We start from the raw sequence: 22999 nt of genomic DNA, 5'->3' as shown, positions 1-22999 counted from the left end.
TTCCTGTCCAGGGGCGTAGGTGGTCGAGGAAGGCCTTGAATTGTTTGTCAGTAGTTCCACAATGATAACTCAGGTGAGAAAGATTCATGCTGAAGATGTGCATCTGGCGACGATATTAGCTTAGCAGCATAATTTGTGGGGTGGTGACGAAAATTTTCCAAGGACGCCTAGGTCTTCCAAACAGTGGAAGTTTTTTTGCTACAGGTAAATAACTATTCCACAGTGTACTGCCACATCCAATCATTTTTCCAGAGAACCAGCTCGTCTGCTGGACAGAGAGGTCAAGAAATCATTCCACAAAAGGGCCATTCGTCCAGCAGATATGCTGGTCCTAGTTTTTATGGGAAATGTATTTTTAATTACTAAAAGGAATCATTACAGATGTGTCCAGTAATAAATCTTAAACAACTGAATCAGCTAATAGTATATAGTCACTTCAAGATAGAAAGGATTCATCTATTTGTTGGTACCTATTTGGGAGCCACAAGAATATTTCCCACAAGTTCAATGAGGCAGTCAGACATGGGGATTTTCCAAGCAGCCATTCTATTTGTCTTGTGCCCCATGACGTTTCACAAAACCTCAAGCCTGTGGTGGTGTTTTTAGGATCTAGGTTATCAGGTATCGTGGCTTAACACATAACAGTCCAAAAACAGGTCTCCATGGCAATCTCCATCTTGCATAAAAAGTGGGAGAAATTTAAAGTGCAGAAAAACGTTTCATACTATGAACATTGTTTGCAGAACGTTTTTCTGCACTTTAAATTTCTACCATTAAAAAAATGGTTGTATGTTTGCGTTACACATGTAACAGTGCCACACATGGCAAAAGGTATGTTTTGCACCACAAATACATACGACACATGCTCTCATTTACCTCTACACATATATCCCATTCATACGCACACATGTGCATACATCCCAGAGGACCACTTTCTCACGGACACACATGGCAGCCCTGTCATAGTGCCACTAGGCAAAGTATTTTGTAGAAACCTTAGTATTTTGCTCTATGGGCAAATGGATTACAATCAACAAAACTGGGTGTGGGGGTGTCTGGTGACATTGCACGAGTGGCTTGGTCTTCAGTAACTCACAATGATTTTCACTGATCAGAAGAGGCTCTCACTAAAGAAAAGGTTGGAGAACCCTGCTTTAAAGAAATATTAAGTAATGCAGTCCTTGCTGCTGATGAGTAGTAAAGTTCAGAGGAACTATAATACTTGCTTTTGGAAATTTAACATATTCCAGACATATTTTAACGTTACCTACAAAATCTCCATTTTGCCCCGCGTTATTCCTAATGCCCAGTTTATGCCACTTGGAAAAAATAAATAAATGATCAATCGCTAACAGATAGCCAGATGGGAAAATCAACCAAGAGACTGGTTTTCCTAGACTGACAGTTCAATCGAACTATAAAATGAATGAGTTACAAGGCAGATATGGTCTGCCAGCAGAGGTTAGGAAGTGGCAAGTCAAGGATGCCAGTAGCAAACCCCAAAATGCCCCGTTTAATTCTGGTGAATGCTATCCGGAAGAGGAAGTTTCTCAGCAGAATAAACTATACTTTCTATTATTTTTAACATCTACAAGTATCCTGCTTTTCATTTTTTTTAAATATTTTATTTCAAAATGTGAATACGACAGTATAGTAAGAGGAATATTTTTAACACAAGTGTGTAACTGAATATACAAGTCTGTGATATTACAGGTTTATTCCAAAAAGCACGATAGTCTGAGTTAATATGGGATGAAAGACATTGCAGAATTGCAGTGGGAACTTCGAAAAGGCAGGCCAATGTGGAGGCTTGAGTGTCCCTTACTTTAAACTGTACTACCTAGCAGAACAAAGCCTGTGGATTTCCAGACAACTAGCAGGGCGCAATTCATGGAATTGTGTGTAAAGAAATAATCAGATGGTGGTTCCCAGATCCTTGGGCACCCAGTGCCCTGTTCTAGGCAGAGACTGCCTCTACTGTGTTTCGAGCTAGAGGACCAATATCACTACTGGCGCACACTGCTGCGTACTTGCGACTCAGTGCCACATACACCCAATATTCCACAGAAAGCAGTACTGGCCTCCTTGGGGTTGCAGAGCGTTAAGAAAATGATAAATTGGGTACAATGTGGAACGGCTAGAGTGGGAGGGGTGTGGATATCAATTGACGGGGTAAACAACCTTTACAACAAAACTTTTACAACGCACTACCATTACATCGCAAACCATTACAACGCATTGCGCTGGGGGGCGCTCTAGGATAGGGAATAGGTTAATTTACTATCCAATAACCTTCCCTAGTGTCCACGGGGACTGGAGTTGGAATAGTAAATTAAACTATTCACTATCCAACACCCAAAAGCACTATGCGTTGTAATGGATTGTGATGTAAAAACCGCGTTGTAAAGGCAGGCGTTGTAATAGCCTGCGTTGTAACATCATACATCCCAATTGACGCTGTAGTGGACATATCTGGGTTCAACCCTAGTCAGTCCCTGCATACAGCTGCAAAACAAGCAAAATATGAAACATTTAAATACAGAGCAGCAAACACATGGCTACTTGCAAGCACTATTTACCATTTGTGGGCAGAAACTTTCATCTGGATATATAGTTCGAGTCACACTTACGCGGGCTCTCATGAATAAGAGATAGGTGGGAAAATTGTATTAATAGTTTTTTTACTCTTTTTATTGGATTTGAGAACAGATAAGTCACATTTAGTGATAGACAGTGTCAAGATAAAAATTGGAATAATATATTAGAATACCCCAAAAACTGTTTCTACGAATGCCAGGCTGCAGTAAATTCAATACAATCAGATGCATAGGGCCTTTCTGACCCCACACACTGTCAGTAACCTATACCCAGATGGGCTAGCGTTCTGCCCTTACTGTCAAGAGGTGCAGGCTGTATTCCTCCACATGTTGTGTGAATGTCCTCCCCCAATAGAGCACGTCTGGTGTGGAGTTTGCACACTGAGAATAACAGGGAGTAGGTATTACAAGACTATAGAGGCTTGTATACTGGGTTTTGCCTACTGTTCAAAAGGTGGGAAAGGTCAAGATGAAATTTGCAGATCTCTTATTAGTGCCTGTCAAATGGACGATCACCATGCACTGGAAAGCGAGTGTGCCCACCAATCAGGAAGTGGCGCATGACTACTGCCAAATAAGTATACAGCGAGAGCAAAGCATTGCAATGGGAGGAGGCCTGAGGAAATTCCCAACTGCCAAGCAGTGAGAAAAACTGACGTCTTCTCCCAAAGGGTCAGGAACACAGCTAACCACTTTGGAATAACCGTGTTCAGTTAATACCTGCGGATTGGATGCAGGTGACCAAGTGGGGGTGAGCACAAGATAAGTATGTGGAATCAGCTACGCTCCACTTACCGAAAATAGATCAGGCCAACCCAGCATCACGACTCCTTCCTCCACCCTCCCATGCTCCTGAAATGTGCAGAGGACTTCACCCCTCTGGCCCACCTCCACTCGCAGATAGAGCAGCTCCAAAGACAATACATATCTGGCACAAGCACAATGTGCTTGCAACGTGGCCCGTGTCCAGCTCAGCCTTTGGGTGCATTATTAATATGAACGAGCCGTGATTACATACAGTAGAAAGGTCCTGGGGCGCGGGATCTAGCTGTATAACCTAACATTAATCCAAATGATAATGTAGCTGTACAGCTGTTGCACAATGTCAGAGGAACTCTTGATTTACGCACTTGAAATGTATCACAATGTTACACTTTAAAGTGACGGTGCAAGCAATAGAAGTGAACGGACAGCTGCTCCATAGCATTTCTAAGCAGTAGCACAGGTACATATGCTGGGGGTGCCTTTCCATAGGAGAGTAGTTTACAAGCTAAATGTAATTAATGCAAGAAACCCTCCATATTAAAAAGAATTACGAGCCAAATACTCTAGGAGAGCAAAAAGCTCAATGCAATTTGCAAGATGATGCTCATTAACTTAACATGCTATTGGCTCATAGGCTGCATCAAACGTGCAATGACGTTTATTCAAAAAGCCCAGAAGTATTGCAACACTGCACTATTTATGCCGAATTAACCCCTTCTACGCTCATGACGAGCTCAGCTCGTCATGGGCGTAACCTGCGCTACGCGGATGACGAGCTGAGCTCGCCACGTAACGCGGGTTTTTTAAAATCGCAGCGCGCAGCGGGAAAACCGCTAGCGCGCATGCGGTTAAGATGAACATTAAAAAACCCATGGACCATTTTTGGGGTTCTGCCCAGACTACTTAAGCACCAGGTGCATTTATTTTACATATGCCTTCCCTGTAAATATCCTAGGAGCCTAGACGTATACAACATGCAAAAAGCGTTAGGAAAAGGGTCTTGGCTTAAAATTACTACCAAAGTATTCTCTGTGTAATTAGACCAGGTATCACCAATGAGTTTAAAGATAAACAGTTTTTAGGTCTCGCCTGATCCAGCGTATTCGGCGAGACATTTAGTGTGTGGGTTATAGAAATGAGACCACACGCTTTTCCTTGTGGCCTAACGCTTGCAGTTAAGCGTGCAGCCGCCATGTGCCTTTCCTGTGACTCAACGACTTCATTCAGAAGATCGCCACCAACTCCGCGATCACTTTCAGTTTTGCGGCCGTGTCACTTTAACGGCTGCGTGGCCAATGCTGGTTTACTTTGCTCTTCGTGAAAAGCAAGCCAACATGAAATAATAATACAAAAACTGTATCCAGATCAGAATCAACCTCTATTCCAGGCTTACTCGTACCAAATTGTGTGATCCTGGCAACATCATATAATCTTCCTTTTTATGCAATTCATCATCTGCAAATGGAGTATTTAGGGGAGAGGAGTTGGCTTAACGGCTAGGGCGCTCGACCTCGGACCTGGAGAACTGGGTTCGAGTCTCGGTAACGACGCCAAAACCTCCTGTGATTCTGGGCAAATCACTTAATCTCCCCGTGTCTTAAAATGAATGTGTGTCCTCATGTAACGTAACTGGTGCTATGTAAAGCGCTCTGATACCCGATTCGGTTCGGGTCTAGTTCGCGCTATATAAAACTCTGCCAAAAAAAAATTACAATTTTGAGAGTGCAGCCCCAGATAGAAGTGCTACACTGCTATATTAAAAGTAATGTGCATTTGCTTTGTAAATAAGACGAGAACATGTTGAAAGGATAAGGTTTTTATGGTGGCTGCCCTCCAAAAATCATTAACCCAGCATGCTTGTTCACTTTGTGCCCATATGGGTTTGCATGTCAGATAGTTCAGATCAAACGTCAGAATCTCGACAGGTGGAGTCTGCCTTTCAGCCTCCCAACGATGATAACGCACAAGTACAGAATTTAGTAATATCCACACTTCTTACACACAGCCCAATAAAAACCTGCGTTAGCCAGCCATTGCTTAAAAAACGTATATTAGTATTGGTACTTTTCCCATTACCGACGTCACAACTTAACTCCTCGTTAACAGCTTCGAATGCTCAACAACTACAAGAAATAAGCTTCCTTTAGCTTGTAATCATTGGATAAAATATATATTTTAGTCTTTGATTAAGGTGACGTGGACAGGAAAAATGTGTGCGCCAAATTTTCAAATGGGTCTCCAACAGTCATTTAAATTTTAGAAAGGTCGTATTATATAGTACTTCATAGTAGCTTGTAGCCTTTTGTAGACGTCTACAGTATTGACGCATGTGGGTATTAAGTCGCACAGGGAGCTTAAATGTGCGAAGATCACACACTCAAGTGAGGTTAGTGGGGGTACTAGGGTTAAATCCCAACAACCACACATTTTTAAACCGTCAATTCAGCCCCTAGATTTCATACCCAAGTTGCTTCCCTGACAGCACAAGATCACACAATGTGGTATAGTGGGGAGTCAGGATGCCTCCATAGCGTAAGCAAAACGATCGCCCCCACTGCAGAACATGAGAAGTTGACCCTGTGAGATCTGGAATCGTGCCATTGATAGGAAGATTTTATTCTTTTCCTAAAAAAATTAAAGATACTAAACTTTCCAGTTCACAAAAAGCTGCTGTGTATTACACGGAATGTGTATAGCGCTACTTCCATGACATCTGTGTTTGTCACATGGGCACACAGTAAAAATGCGGTTGGCGGTAGGACCCACCAACTCAAGAATGAAAACTAAGACACCCCTGTACTGGCCTTGTACTCTTAAGACAATGTCCGTTAGCTGCAAGCGCGAGAAAAATAAAAAGCGATGGTCGGTGCTTTACAGACTGACATTTGAACCTTGAGAAGGTCGTTTGGCACTACCAGTGGTCTGTAGAGCTCTAACTGTTACTTGCGATGGTCAGACCCCGAAGAAGGAAAGTTATTTCCAAGTCGGACACGTGAGAGATTTTTCCAAAACGGTCTAACCGGTAATGGGTTAAATGCTTTTTGTTATGCACTGGACAAATACTTGAAGACACTTCGTCGCACTTTCATTGTGAAGAGTATGACTCGTCATTTTCTTATTAATTATAGATATGGGTGTTCTTGCATTCAGAACAGATTTATCTGAAGCCATGCACTAGAACATTCCAGATGCAAAAAGTAGTGACCATCTAAACATGCATTCTGATGTCAGAAGAATGAAATGCCCAGTTTGCCATACCGCAGTTTTGAAACTGCCCTGCAGGTGGCATTCAGGTGGTCATTCACAGGGGTTAGAATTCGTGGAGGATTCTGGAAAGGCTGCCACTCTTTCCTTCAACAAAAGGGGCTAGTAAACCTGTAAGAATTAACTAAAGGCAAAGTAGCAATTCGGGGTTGTTGGTTTACTCAGGGTGCGAGATAGAGACTAAGAAAACTGCTCTAGCCTCCAACTTTGGACTAGATCCCTTAGGATTCCCATGGATGCCTCACCACCAGATTCCACAGGATTCCCCATTGAAACTCCCTCGTGGAGGGATAGGTTCTTAAAACGTGCCATTTCTGAATTACCTTTCCCCAACTCCCGCTTATCCACACATACGTTCAGGTAAAGCAGTGCCCGATAGCTGCAGGGCCCGCTCACTACTGGGTAACAGGCTGCTACATTGCAACCAGCCAACTAGCTTATGCAAGGCCTGCCTTCGGATAAAAATCAAAGATTGAGATCGAGAAACCAGCCCGCACTTCAGTTTTTCAATGCTGGCAGTGCCTTGTTGCGTCACAAAGGCCTACGATGGGGCCCAAAAGTGAGCAGCCAGGTGAAGCGTACCCAGGCACAGTATGTGCTGCAACTGTGCCACTATGCATAAACAGGCCTTTTCGGACTGTTGCCCGCTGAACTGCCCAACAGCGTGAGACAAATCACCCAAATATTGGGGCCAAGATTTGCATCCGTAAAAGTGCTCCTTAAACTAAAGGTGGTAGATTCTGGCAGATGCCCCCTCCCCGCCTTCCTCCTCAGAGTATTTCTACAAAAGCAGAACACGCTCAACAGGCCTCCGAGTCCGGTCCCCCCTGATGCTCAAAGTGATAAATGTTCTCTTCTACTTACCTGCCTTGCTGTGAGGTCGCTGCCACACGTCTTTCCTTGGCAGCATCATTTGCATAGTTTGAGGTCTTGCCAAGACAGCTTTTAGCTGCATTTTTTCGAAGAACTATTGTGGACAATAGCAGTATTTATAGCAGGCTTTGGGTCAGCTTGTTATTTACCAGTGGTTGGCTTTCTTGGCAGTCTCATGTAGTTTACTTCTTATCCCCTTTCTCTTCTTGTCCCTTTTCTGGAACACAGCTTCTTTACCTTCGTTTTTATTGAATTACTTGGTGCGCCTTCCACTGCTTACATTCCAGGAAGAACTTATTACTTTCTCTGTTGGCACTCCCTAAGCGGGCAGGTGATTTCTTTCTCTGTCCCTTGGGTATACCCCATTAAAATCACTCATGCTCTGGGTTGCTCTCAACCCCACCCCTACCTACCTCCACCCTCCTCATCAATCAAATATAGAAAAATAAAACGGCCATAGTGTCATGAAACAAACCTGTGCATGTGTGGTGACAAGCGCACATATACGTCATCACGCTGTGGCCTTTTTTGAGGACACCGAAAAGGAAAAGACAGGTACCTCAGCTTTATGTAGGAATTACCCATCTGAATGACCCTGAAAGTAACAAAGTTACTAAAGCCACGTCGCCAAACTTAGGGGCATATTAGCAAGGTCCTGCGATAAATATCGCTCACCGCTTTTAGCGTGAGGATAATTATCGCAGGCTAACTATGGATTCAATCGCGGAGATAGCATGCTATCAGCAACGCTCATCTCCCAAGCGATAGGAATCCATGCGTTAGCTGGAAAACAGTGTGATTATCGCTGGAAATCCAGCGATAATCACACTGCAACCAGCAAAACCTTGCTGATAGGCAGTGGCGGCTGGTGACATTTGTAAGTGGTGAGGCGGAAAATGAATTTCATAGAGCACCGTAGCGAGCGAGCGTGGTGATTTTTCAAGCAAATTTGAGAAATCAGTAAGGTTAATAAAGCAATTGTTTGTAGGCACATGCACCAGCCTACAAAATAACGTAAACTCTTATTTTCTTTTTGTTTGCAATACAGAGTAGAAACAGTAGATATAAGGGGGGAAAAAGTAGTGGAAGGGAGGGGGGACGAGGCAACACTGAGGTAGGGTTGACAGAAACACGGAGGACTGAGTAAGCAACAGGAGCGTGGTGTGGAAGCAACAAGGGGCACAGGTGGGGGGAGCAACACAAGGGAGTGTGTGGGCGATCAAGGTGTGGGAGGAAGGAATACAGAATACAGCAGAAAACACAAGTAGAAGAGTGTGGAACAGAAGACATGCAGTAACTAAACTGAACACCATCTGATCTAGCTGGTCATACCTAGAACCTGCATGAATAACAAGCAGCTAGGTATCTGGGCCCTCAGAGGAGGCGGACCTATCTAGGGCCATTAGAGATAGAATTTGAGCTTCATGGATAGGGAGCCGGAGAGGGGCTGGAATTCTGTAATCTTTACCCAAAGTGTGCAGTCTCCAGATTTGGTTCTTCCAGTGCATGACAAGCTCAAAGCCCAAATACAGAGGGGTAAGAGGGTTAAAATAGCTGTGACTTCCCTGAAGAACTTGTCTAAGGGGTTCTACATCAACCTTCCGGTTCGAGACGAAAGTTGTTTGTAGATCAGGTCCATGGGCCAAGAGTTAGCTCTTCCCTCCACAGGACCAGGGCAATCTCATTGTGGACTGCAGGGGGCGTAGACTACCTATCCAGTGGGATGTTATAGATTAAACTTTCTGAACCAGGGGGGTTATCGTTTCACACGGGTGGGAATTATATATACAGGAAAGTGTAGCATTGGATTACCCTCCACTGCTCTAGATTTAAGGTTTATCCATTCTGCTGTCCCCTCAAAAACAAACAATAATTGAAAAGCTCCCGTTTCATAATAAAACAATTCTTTCAGTAGCACACAGCGGTGTTTAAATAATCATCTTATACGTGAAGAAGGTGTCACGGAGCATAAGACCTGTGCTGGACCTGAAAAGGGCAATTAAAAGGGTCAAAACAACCCATTTCAAGATGGACTGAATGCAGGAAATTCAAACGAGCTGAATTCATGGTTACTTTGGATCGGAGACTTGTCTGTCCCCTTGTTTTGATATGGAAGACAGCAGTGCATTCTGCGATTCACAGTTCACATTCTACCCTTTCACTTCCGGGGCGCACGGGAGGGAGAAAAGAGTATATTAATGCCCGGCGCTTTGATTGTGCACTTTAGAGAGCGCCGAGAAACGTTAACAAAATGCTCATGTTAACGTTGCTCGGTGCCCTCTAAAGTGCACAATCACAGCGCCGGACACTCTTTTCAACAAGCCTTGTTGTTGGCATAACGTTGCTCGGCTCTCTAATGTGCACTATGAAAGCGCCGGCCATTAATATACTCTTTTCCAGGAAAAGAGTATATTAATGGCCGGCGCTTTGATTGTGCACTTTAAAGAGCGCCGAGCATTGTTTAACATGAGCATTTCCTTCCACCCTTGCCACCAAGCTGATTGCTGTAAGTAATTTAAAATGTACTATTACTTACAACAATCAGCTTGGTGGCGCGGGTGAAAGGTACATAAGTATATTTCTCGTCATCAAGCATCAGCTCACTTTGGAAGTACTTACTTTATTATGTGGTGAAGTCTCGTCCAGCAGTGAGTCTCTTCTTTACCGGAGCCATCCACCCACGACGAGCTGTAGTAGCAGGCAGCCTTGGCCCTCGCACCAGAACATGAGGTGTGTGTCGTGCCGTCGTGTCGCAGTCCGAGTGTCCGACTACGGACTACAGTTAACGCTTACGCTTCCCAAATCTCGTGCCTTGCTGTGACTAAGCCAATCCAGACGCTGCCCCAGCAGCGCCAGGATTGGCTTGGGCAGGGGTACACACCCGCCCATTAGGAGACCGGGGGCTGCACCATGAAGCAAACCCCGCTCTTCTAATCTGCAGGCTAATGGGCATGTGCGCAGCGGGCTGGTCAGAAAAATGACCAGCCAGAACTGAGCATGTGCACTAAGTGCGCTACACCCGACGTCCCCCCCCCCCTGTCCTGATGACTGCTCGGGCGTCGCCCGGTGATCGTCGGTGACTGCCCGGCACGGACTTCAAGTAACACACCTGTACGTCTGCCAGACATACAGGAGTATTACTTTGCATTAGTGGTGCATACTTTGCATTAGTGGGGCAACGCCCCAGCGCCCCAATGGACGCACCTCCGCTGCTGATAGGGCAGGGTGAATCTTAGCTATGTAATTCACCTCCCATTGGATAACATGGCTGAGTCAGGTTACAAGCAGGCATTAGGAAAGTAGTGTTAACTGTGGTTAGCACTACTTTTCTTAACGCTCTTCTTGTTTGCATGCAGCTTGATAATTGGAGAAATGTCGGTTAGCGACATTTCTCCAGTTATTTTGGCACGGAACGCCCACTTTTCGATAATTTTATAGCGCCACCTTGGTAATATGCCCGCCCTTTAAACAGGCGATAATTGCAAGTGTGTCAGAAACTGGCTTGTACGTTTTGTCTGCACTAGCTACGATTTCTTTTAACAAAGTTGACACTCGTGTAATGCTCTCCATGAACATGCAGTTTTCTCCTAAAGAAGCCTCATGCGCATAGCTACCCTGGATATATACAATTAAACGTGAAATGCTTGACTAAAGAAATTCGTAACAGCCATGTTTTTCTGCTCGTGTTAATTCTGCTCACCGGGTGTGCCTGTCTCTAAGATGAGCCGAGATGAATGTTCCTTGGTACCAGAGGCATGAATGTTGCAGATCTAGCTAGCTCAAGCTAAATTGTGCAATTATGAAGGCAGTCTACAAGCTTTTGCATGTATGCACCTGATTATATTCTTGGTCACATGCTCAAAACTAGAAGCGTCTCTGTTAGGGTCTATAATATGTGCATGTTGCCGTCTCTCAAAGAGTTTGTCTCTAAATCCCACACTCTCTGTAAACCTCTCTGTAAACCTCTCTCTCTCAATCTCTCTCTCTCACTCTGATCGGTTGACATGATAGCTGTCTATTTGGGAGTAGGACATAGCTGATACTCAGTTACTATGTAAACAAGCATTGGCATAGCCAAGAAGTCTCACTTTTGGGACCTTATAAGTGTTTACCCATGCAACAGTTGATGTCGTTGCACCAAGGCTATGGTGCTGCATAACTAAATACTTATAAGGTCCCAAAAGCGAGAACTATTGGCTATGCCAATGCTTGTTTTTCTGGCTAGATGTGAACAATACATAAGCAGAATAACTGGGTTGCTTAAGGCAAGCCAGCACTTTTCTGACACTCTTTTCCATGTGGTACAAAAGGGGGTGGTGGTGATGGACGGAGCATCTGAACCAATCAAACACTCGCACCCAGTCAACAGATCTGGGTTTAATCAATCACCGTTCTTTAGCCCACTCTGCCACCCCAGTTCAGACATGGCCATATGCAAATCAGTCTGACCCTGTGCCTCATGGGAACAGTCCAGCCCGAACTGCCAAGCCATGCCTTCCCTGGACCGGAAACAAGCTTCCGAGGACCGGTTTCTGGCATTTCAGCCGTCTTCAGCCCGGCTTGCTTGAATCCAGTGGCAAAGTGAGCAAGGGACTCGCGTCTGAGTATACCCTGCCAACTTATGGCGAACAAAGCGGTACAAAAGGGGGTGGTGATGGACGGAGCATCTGAACCAATCAAACACGCGCACCCAGTCAACAGATCTGGGTTTAATCCATCACCGTTTAGCCCACTCTGCCACCCCCTTTTGTAACTCTATTCCATGTAACAGGAAAATGTGTATACCTTTCTGTTACCGAGGAAGGCACTTCAAAGTAACCTAGATGAGAAAGAGGGCCATCAGTTAAAGAAAACGTAATAGCATTTTTTCCTAAGGAATTGAGTTCGAAGGACGTAGAATCTGGATTTCCAAGTGTATTTTTGTGACCACTATGTGCAGATGGCTCAGAAGTGGCATTCATAATTTATTGTCCATTTTTACCTCTTTGCTAGCTGAGGCGTTATGCCCAGTCACATACTTCAGTGGCTAGGCACTGTTCAGAGATACACTTGCTGTTCTTGCGTTACGCTATTGTGAAGCGGCGCTGTGTTTAAGAAACAGCTTGCTACTCTTGAGATGAGGCCATGAAACACAGACATAACTCAAGCAAAGGCCTTGCCTGGTATCATCTACGTGAGCCTTTAGTTCTCCCAAAGCAGCAGGGGTGGAACTTATCAGAGATTAAGAGACCTGTTGATCATTAGAGGCACTCCTCTATAAGTGACACCATCAGAGCAGTATCTTTCCAAACTACTATAGGATGCTATTATGCTGCTGTTTTTGTCCCTAGGTATTTAGGGCCCCATTACGATGGTGGGCGGACACCGTAATGGAAAATGGGACCGACCGCCAGAGGGGTGGCGGTCGCGCTAGGCCAATTAGGATGCAACCGCCACCCTGGTGGTCGCATCCCGCATCTTCAACTTTGTGGCGGGCGGTGCTGTAAGCAGCACCCGCCGCAATGTCGAATTTGCATGCTGTGCATTGACAGGCACAACATGACAGGCACTGTGTGGTGCCTGTCACCTTGTGCATGGCAATAAAGGGGAGGAGGTACCATAGGTTCCCCAAAGTGCAGCCACCCAACCCCTCCACCCCCGGAGGCCCGCAAAGTCAATTACAGTAGGGCTTTACATGACGGAGTCTCCGCCATAGAAAGGCATACCCACTGCAGGCATACTAATGTGGATGGCGATGCCTGCAAGGCACCACCACCATATTGACGGCCTTTTCCGACCAGCCGGCAATCTGACCGTCGGAAAAGCAGCGGATGGACTTTCCGTCCGCCGCGGTACTCCCCACCATACTAATACGACGGGGTAAATTGTGTAGTGATGGCGTGCGGTTCGCCACCGCCGGCCGGGCGGTGGCAATCCGCACAACATCCTAATGAGCCCCTTAGCATCCTTTTAGCTTAGCATTTGGATTAAATTAAGTTCTTGGAGGTACATGTTCCTTTATGTTGCTCTACTGATGCTTCAGTGGTGGTTGGGGGTAATTAACCTTCTGTGCCTTGAAGGATGCCACTCCCATCTGCACTTTGGAGGTGCCTAGTTTCCAAGCATTGCATCCCAATTTTAACTCCTTCTCTTTTGCCCCTACTTACATAGGCAGCAACCCGTGGCGGGTTTCACTTGACTATGGGTATTGCCATCTGCTGGGTCGTCAAGCACAACAAGAAACTTATTTTGAGCTTAGACAAAGGGGTTCAGGAGATTCTGCAAGGTTCTGCATAATCACTCAACCTCTTTGAGCATACTAAAAGATGGATTAGGAATATACTAGGCTCTGCATTATTATACAAATTCCGATTGTATTGAAAGGCGAGTTTACGAAAGACAGCTCTGAACAATTAAAACGGCCTCTAGTGCCAAAAGGGGCTATTAAAAGATTCTGCATTATAACAAAAATCAGCAAACTTTGCTAAAGACAGTCAGTGAAATTACGCAGCTAATGCTATCGAGCATAAAGAAGGGCACTAAAATCGCAATGATGTGCTCAACCACACCTTCTCCTCAAGTTTACATCAACAGTTTACTGCCGTGAATGCTGCTTACTGATAAATGAATCAACAGATTTTTAAAGCCTGCAAAAAACGTGAATCACATCTAAGACACGAAGCATAAAGTAATGTACACTTACAGGCACATAAGAATGGATGATAAACTTGGTGCAGATACATAGGGAAGTAAGACAATTCAATGCTCAGGAAAGATTGACAATTGTGGTGAAACAAACTAGAAGATGAAACAGGACAACATCTGTAATCTGCTGACAATCAAATGGGTGCTTTCCTGAATATACTGTTTGTAGTTTATGGAGGTCTAGGGATCTTCAATATCAGGTGCGATTTCAAGGGCATGATCGACCCTTCCTTTGATTTAAAAACAGTTTAACATAATGGCACAAGTAACAACGACACGGAGAACAATTATAGAATTAACGTCTGGGAACTAATGCTCCTAGAACTCACTCTGTCTCTCACAAAAGAACGACACAGAACCCAGGCTTTTTCAAAATAAATACTGAACATCCAGCTCAACCATAATCAATAGTCCTCGACTATCCCTTTATTATACCACTGACCCACCAACACCGCAAAACTATGCTGTGGTCTAGTCTCAGGATCTAATCCTAGTATTGAAAGCAGAGAGCACAAGAAAAGCAGCCTGTCAGCCAATTGATGGCTGCTGCTCAGATTATAGGGCGAAGGAATTCACCACTATAATCACCCAAGCTATCACAGCCCTGCTCAATACTGAAGTATAAAGAGTGATATCGGATGCAAGTGTTCAGAAGCAGCAGAAATATGCTACAACCATTGCCCCCACTTAAAATGTACTGCCCCACACCATAACACGTTGCTACTGGAGCAAGGTCTTGAAAAGCAAGGCCACAACAAAGGTCCGGGAATAAGTGAAATCTCATAACCGTCATACAGTCTCAGACATACAAGGGGAATCGATTGTGCACTTGAAGTCCTCCCAAAGGGTCACAAATGCCACTGTAGACGAGGCCCGCCTTAATTCACTGTGCACTTTATGGCAGAACACAGGAACCTTCCTGAATAACTAAGAATAAACCGCTCATGATAAGTAACACTCAGAAAGTCAAACTGTCTTTATTTGGTGCAGTCCTAGTTACAAGAACTAAACATTTAGGCATCCTATTAGACAGAGTTCTCAGTCGCCCTAAAGATTGGGAAAAAAGTGCATTGCTTGCATGTATACCCAACACCCTTCTACTGGTAACACAATGAAATTCAACATGCGCTGAGCTTCATGTCAAAGAATGTTGGGCCCAGTGCCCAGAATGCCTACCAAGATTGTTCTCCCCGATAGAACCTGAATATAAGCATAAAGTCCAAAAGTAACATCTATCATACTAATTGAAAACTTAAATTCAGTGGCCTTTACCAAGGTGCAGGTTCATCAAAGTGCAACATATAAACTACCTGCATCTGACAAAGGAATAGAAATCACTTTGTAACACCCCCACTCCATGAAAATACTTGGCTCTGCCTCCTAAAAAAAAAAATAGAATACCACCACCCATCAAAGCTTAATAGATTATCCAAAGGGACATGCTTAGCACACACATTAAAGGTAAAATAAATGATCTTCTCTCTTTACATATTTACAAAGACAATGGTAACAGGGAGAAACTCCACACTGGCAGAGAACCACGTGCAAAACTGATATTCACCAATCATCACATAAAGAGTAGAAATGTATTGCAGATATATAATAAAGACACACACACACAGCCTTACAACTTTACAAAGAAATGTTGTACACAAGAACATCAAAGGTACATATCAGATGAAAGATGGGGCGATTAAAGTAAACCGACCAGGCAGGGCCGAGGGAGGACCCCTGGGGGACTCCGCAGGTGAAAGGTGTAGGGTTCGAGAGGAAAGGGGGGGGCTGACCCGCTGCATTCTGCTGGAGAGGAAGGAGTGGATCCAGTCAAGGGCCTTGTCTTGGATTTCTGCGTTGTGGAGTCTGCGTATTAGGGTGCGGTGAGAGACTGTGTCGAACGCCGCTGAGAGGTCGAGGAGAATGAGGGCTGCTGTTTCACCTTTGTCCAGTAAGGTACGGATGACGCCTGCTGCAGCGAGGAGGGCGCTTTCCGTACTGTGGTTTTTTCTGAGGCCGGATTGGGAGGAGTCGAAGATGTTGTGCTCTTCGATGAATGTGGCCAGTTGGCTGTTGATGGCTTTCTCGAGGAATTTTGCTGGCAACGGGAGGAGGGAGATGGGCCTGTTTTTTTTTAAGACGGTGGGGTACGCCGAGGGTTTCTTCAGGAGGGGTTGATCTCAGCGTGTTACCAGTCATCAGGGAACGAGGCGGTTGTCAGTGAGCGGCAGAGCATGGGTGCAATGCTGTCTGCGGCTCTTTTGAAAATGTGGCGGGGGCAGGGGTCCGTGGGGGCCCCGGGGTGGATCGACTTCATCGTCTTCAGTGAGTCTTTGGTAGGGAGGGCTGGCTTCAGGGTGGTTGGTGAGGGTTCAGTGTTGGTTGTCTTCCAAGTTGTCGCAGATGCTCTTCATTTTGTGGTGGAAAAAAAAAGGTACTGAGTTTGTCGCAGAGGTCTTGTGAGGGAGGGATGTCGGTGGACTCGAAGTGGGTTGGGCGAACTCCTTGATGATGTTGAAGAGTTATTTGCTGTTGTGTGCATGAGTGGAAATTCTGTCTTCAATCTCTTTTTTCTTCGTTTTTCTGATGAGCTGGTGGTGGGCATTGGTGGTGGCTCTGAAGTTGTGGTGAGCTTCTGTGGATTTGGTGTTTCTCCAGGCCTTTTCGAGGCGGCGCCAAGTGCGTCTGGACTCTCGAAGTTCGGTGGTGAACCATCTAGCTTTCTTGGCTTGGGTGTTGTTTTTCTTGAGTGGGGCTATGGTGTTGGCGCTGTCGGAGATCCATCTGTGCAGGGTTCGGGCTGCGGTGTTGGGGTTGTCGTTTTCGGCAATGGTTGGGGTGGAGTTGCTGAGTGATGAGGTTAGCTGGTCGTCAGTGATTCTGGTCCAGTTTCTTCGTGGGAGCAGGTGCTAGTGTCTGTGGATGTTCTGATGGTGAAGTGGACTCATCGATGGTCAGTCCATGGGAGTTTGGTGGTGTGGCTGAAGGTGATTGAGTTTCCTGTTGTGAAGAAGAGGTCGAGGGTTAGTCCTGCCGAGTGCATGGGTTCGGTCACGAGCTGGCGGAGTCAGGGTGCAGACACGCTTGCCGGCGGCGCGGACGCCATTAAGTAGGGGTCGGGGAGTGCTGGACAGCTGGGAGGGGAGCTGGATTAGGCCGGTCAAACTGGTCATGCTGGGGCAGGGGTGGGAGGGGCGGCGGGGAAAAACGGGCTGAAAAAAGCAGAAGGAAAAAGGCAAAACGAGAGAGAAAAGTGCAAATAAGGCAGCAAAACTGCAAGAAAGAGTGGAGGAAAGACAGAAGGAGAGTGAAAGGGGGAGATTGAGATTAGGGTAAAAAAAGCGAGTGAAAAAGCGGAGCGAGATATTGGAGACAGAGGTCTACTGGACCACCAGGGATGAGGCGCAGGTGAAACCTGCGGGTGGAGGAGGGCCTCAAACACCAACACTCAAGAGTGCAGGGGCTCGGAGAAGGCCTCACTTAATGGTGTAGCTGCGAGGGAGGGAGAGCAATTTCAATGATGAGTCATTGGTCTTGGTTAAGTTTTCTTAAACACAACAATCTTTAAAAAAAAAAAAAAGTAATTCTATTGTCACCATATAAATGCACACACTCACGGATAAAGAAAGCAGTATGAACCTGCTCCTGGACTCCTTGCCAGGTAACCTATGTGCAACTTCAAGTCCTGCAACACAAGAAGCGATTTCTGGGCTTTTGTCAAATTGAACAAGTTTTACTCTTCAGTAAAAGTCAGACTACAGGATAGTTTATGTTTGTGGTAATTTAACAAAAGGCAGATGTACATTAACTCACCTATCTGTGCGGACTCGTCTGTGGGAACACCCCCTTCCATAGACTCTTCTGTCTTGATGTCCTCGGACATTTCTGCCATAACTGAAGTGTCACCTGCAGCTGTGCTATCTGAAGGAAGGTATGAAGAGGTAAAGACCATGTGCTGCCATTCTTTGTTTCACCACGTGCATGCCTGAACTATGGAACCATAAAATGTTCACTGGACAAGTCTTACATGTTTGGCATGTTAAAATGACCACACAAGATTTGTACGCTACACATTCAATTTGGGGAAATTTGTTTTTAGCTAGCCTCAGAAAATGCGGAGGATTTAATGAAGATCGTGCAGCAGGTCTATCACAGTCATGCACTTTTCCCCCTTTAACCTACATGGGTCAAGTAGTCATATCTAAAGTTGTGAGCCAGCCATTTGCCATGTTGCCTTGTTGAGATTGCTTGCATAGGACCAACTTTTTACCTGATAGCATCCTCAAACAGTGTGCCATTCATTGCTACATAGTGGAGGAACGGTAAAGGCATGCAGCGTACTTTGGGGACTCGGAGGATAACAGTAAATTGGAGATACTAACGCTTACTTCCCAGCTCATAGCCGGCTGCATGTGAGCAGTCATGGAAAGCAAGGACACAAAATACCGTCAGGTACACGCTGAAACTCTCATCCTCTTTCACGATCACCAGCTAAGCTTCAGGCATACTAGTTAAAGCAAAAGGACATTGGCAGTCAATAGGCAGGCTCGTCAACTGTGCGTATGCCACGCCCAATTTTAGCAACTATGGAGTAAAGTGACTGTGTGTATTAAAAAAAGGAAGCTTTCATTCTTGCTGCATTTCTTATCAGATATTCACTATAAAAAGTGTACTTGAATGTTAATTCAGGTGTAATTTGAACTGAAAGTTATTTTTTACCTCAACATTCAAATCAAGCGGCGACAATAGTAGAGTAACGTCTTAACGTATATCACTATTAATCACCTGTATATGAAAGTCTCACCAGGTAAGTGCAAATGGAACGTTGGCATTATTCTGTGCTGCTGTAAATCCCTATTGTGGTAAAGGAAGATGCAGAGTCCACTTGATAGGTTAAGATCCTTTATTGCAGGTTCCTTCCAGGTTAGACAGATAAGTTAAGTTATAAGGTAAACCCCACCAGGAGCTCGCTGTTGGTAGCTCAGCCTCAGATGACCAACTGTCACAATAGGTAATAGAAAGGTACAGTCAGCTAGAGAGACACTCTGGCATTCTATGATGTCATAAGTATAATAGTATTGTCTAGCCAGAGAGGAACAGTGAAGATAGTATTTACTACACATCCTCTCTCTTTATGGAGTAATAGCAGAACAAAGGAATAATCAACAATAATACCTAATATGCCCTAAATAGTAAGGAAGTACACAATTTAGAAGAACCAAAATTATTAGTAGTGTACAACAAAAGAGGACTTTAGCATGAGGTATTATTAGGAGAGAAGAGAACAAAGAATCAGTATTATGACATTATATGCCACATCCCCTTCCCTTAACAATAGAGTAAGGTTTTGAAACAAAACTAAGACTATCCTTAACATTACCCTTGAAGAGGATACGCCGACACTAAATGTATGATAAAAATACAACTGAAAATCTCACCTGAATGAAGCCCTGGCCAGTAGCTACAAGCAGGTAGACTCAGACAAAACACCGTGTACAATCATTTTCTACCAATATCAGGAGACGTTGAACCTCTCTTGCAAAGGGTACGTTGCAGGACAGCATGGGCGTTGACTACCCAAAAACATTTTTGGCTTCCCCTAAATAGGGTACACCACAGAGTAGACAAAATATCTCTGGGAAAAGGGCATGGACTACCCATAACTACTTATGGAACATGGGACTACCCAAAAAAAACATTTAACCTCCCCTGAAAAGGGTACACCGCAGAGTAAACAAATTATCTCTGGGAAAAGGGGCATGGACTATCCATTAATACTTATGGAACATACTACGGGTATGGACTACCCTTCAACATCCCCAATCAACCAACCATGGGCATGGACTACCACAGACACTAACGTCCCCAGACGAGGGTACAGCGCATAGTATGGACTATAACCCTGGGACAAGAGATGGGCATGGACTACCCACAAACACCAACATACTCAGGTAAGGGTACAACCATGGGCATGGACTACCCACAAAAACCAACATCTCCAGACTAGGGTACTCGACAGGATAAAGACTAAAACCCTGGGACAAGAGACTATTCGCAAACATTCAACAAGGACTAGTGAAACACACACCTTGTGAACTGGTATGGGCTTGGACTACCCACTATGACATCACACCCACACTGATAAACGAAACGACACTAAGCCCTACATAGGATTCACTATGGTGTACATCATAACCCTAGAAAAATGATTTCGGTAGAGTTAAATACTGTCAATCTGATCCCAGATGTAAACGATAGGGCAAACACTGAAGAGACTACCAACCACACAAAAGATCATGCTGAAAACAATATGCAAGCTAAACACTTTAAAACAAATTAGTAACAATGCCAGCTTCGGTGAGCGACCTCTCACCCGGGTTCTGTGTTTACTGTTCTCTGTCGACATTGTTGAGCTTCCAGAAGTCGTCGTGGGTTTTTGTCAGCTGAGTACAGAGTGATTATTTCCATGAGCAAAGTCTCTTCCGCTCCATTGTTTCCTACATCCTCTAAACGAAGCTTCATGGTTAGCACTCATGAAGAAAACTCAGAGATCCAAATATACACTGGTGTGTACATCACCGAAGGAAAAAACAAACTCCCAAGACTCACGCAATAGACTGAAAACGCTACGAGTGGCAGTGGTTGCTATGACGATCCAAACAATCACAAGATGGCAGCCACGTCGGTCGCGGCGGCGTAAGAAGCGTGAAGATCGGCGTCACAGGCGTCACAGGACTCGAGAAGAACCCGGCCTCACCAACTCCCCGAAGCATTTCAGGGACGTCATCAGATGAAAGGCTGACAGGAAGGAGAGAAGATGGTTGCAGACCAACCGTCACCAACGGACAGCGGGATACAAGACGGTGAGTGAATGAGCACAGCAAGGCAAAACTTGGGAGACTGACGCTGAGGCCGTCCAGGCTTTACACACATTCACCGCACAATGAACAGACTCTGCCTCCATACTTGTGTATACATCGCACTGTTCACGAAGGCAATTGAGTGTACGCAGGTGAAATTGATCAACACGTCTTACTCTTCACCAATGCTTCAGGTTTCTCCCGACAGAGCCGTGACAAGCACACACAGGGCAGCCTCAAACAGATCCGGGACAGCTGGAGAAACTCCCCAAACATGTCATACTGTCCGGACGGTGGGAGGCACGAAGGCTCAAGCTGAAGCGGCGCTGTATCTATGCGCTGGTGAAAGGTTCATAGTATTTGTCTCTGATGCAGCCAATTGAGCACTTTACATAAATTGCCAGTTACTGCCAACACTTGACTCTTCCCACACTGTACGAAGGCTAGACTTAATATAACATACTGCAGGCCTCAGGGAAGGGTAATACTGGAAGACTTTCAGCTGACAGAAGCAAGGTGACAGCAGGCATAACAGTAACAAAGGCTCAGGTTGTAGACGGCTGGTTGACTGAACGCTAACAAGAATTGAGGTAAAGACATGCGCCCAGGGTGTAGGCTGTCCAGGTGGCACAGGACACTGGTGGGGTCATCTGGGCTTTACCTTTTGTGTAGATGTAATTTTTACCTTTTGTGTAGATGTAATTTTCATAAAGTCCTTAGTTCCTTTCTTTAGTTTCTTTTGTTGAAGTAGCTTCTTTAGTGCATACGCAGGTTCATCCTCAAGAAAACGTCGCCAAAATGTGGTAAAGGAAGATGCAGAGTCCACTTGATAGGTTAAGATCCTTTATTGCAGGTTTCTTCCAGGTTAGACAGATAAGTTAAGTTATAAGGTAAACCCCACCAGGAGCTCGCTGTTGGTAGCTCAGCCTCAGATGACCAACTGTCACAATAGGTAATAGAAAGGTACAGTCAGCTACAGAGACACTCTGGCATTCTATGATGTCATAAGTATAATAGTATTGTCTAGCCAGAGAGGAACAGTGATGATAGTATTTACTACACCTATCCTACCAGTGACATCGCGGGTCTCAATAGAGTGAAAAAGCTAGTACGTTGATGTCAAGGTGTTTATTTGAAATTACATGTTGTACGGAGAACTACAATCATTCAAGTAAGTACCAGAACTAGAAAATGATATTGGTAAGCCAGACAAGGATGTAACACTAGTCTCAACAACACTGCTTTAAGGTCACGCGGCCCATCTAATTTCACGAGATTTGTGGATTTTGGTCTGCAAAATCTGTGAAACACTGAATAAACATGATGGAAAATATTAATGTATCTCTAAAGAGTTGGGTCATTCCTATGGTTCTTTGTCCCAATGAAGGGGCAGCCAGCCCTCTCTCAACTTGTGTCTGGCGCGAGGGAAGGCACAGCCCCCTCATGCTGTGTCAAACCAAAATAGTGAGGGACGAAAATCTGTAGTTATCAATTATATATCTCCCTGCGAGTTAAATGTCAACTTTCTACGTGAAACGAAGGGGTACCACTCCATATCCGATTCCCTCCTGTGAACTTACCTTCCTCACAATCCTCGGTAACGAACGTGCAGTCCTCCATCTCGGACACCTGGGAGCCTGGCAGCTACAGCAACAACCTGGCTTCCAATATCTCCAACCACAAGAGTTCTTACTAGAACGCACAAAGATCACGTCACAATCGCAAGTAATGGCAAAGGGTTTCATGTCCAGTACGTCACTACTGCTGCCAGCCGCCATATTGGAACGATGTGAAGTTTCTTTTACGAGTTTTCCGTTTGCTATTAGAAAACAAGTGGAACACTTGCGCATTCGCAAAGGTCACACGTCTTGAACCCATACTTCACGATAACAAACCGCAATTAATTAATATTGCCGTGGTCATGTTATGCACTTTTGGCATGCAGCTATATTTTAATGAAAC

General features: G+C 44.9%; 1 protein-coding gene across 2 annotated transcripts in view; it reads right to left on the bottom strand.

Moving 5' to 3' along the window:
• The window catches only part of TRMT1L (tRNA methyltransferase 1L), a 522615-nt gene extending 499846 nt beyond the window's left edge, over window positions 1–22769 (bottom strand). The window contains exons 1-2 of one of the 2 annotated variants that reach the window (XM_078641383.1): window positions 22618–22769; window positions 17991–18098 (exon numbers count right to left, since the gene is read on the bottom strand). In XM_078641383.1, the coding sequence (XP_078497509.1) occupies window positions 17991–18098; window positions 22618–22657 (148 nt within the window). In that variant the 5' untranslated portion in view covers window positions 22658–22769. Of the gene's footprint in view, window positions 1–17990; window positions 18099–18981; window positions 19114–22617 lie in introns of those variants that run through there. The other variant, XM_078641388.1, reaches the window with a different exon arrangement.
• Window positions 22770–22999: the final 230 nt, after the last annotated feature.

This window comes from Lissotriton helveticus, chromosome 1_1 (genome assembly GCF_964261635.1).
Source record: "Lissotriton helveticus chromosome 1_1, aLisHel1.1, whole genome shotgun sequence".
In the NCBI taxonomy this organism is placed as follows: Eukaryota; Metazoa; Chordata; class Amphibia; order Caudata; family Salamandridae; genus Lissotriton; species Lissotriton helveticus.
Note: the sequence above shows the minus strand (reverse complement) of the source record. Positions and strands in the feature narration are given on the sequence as shown.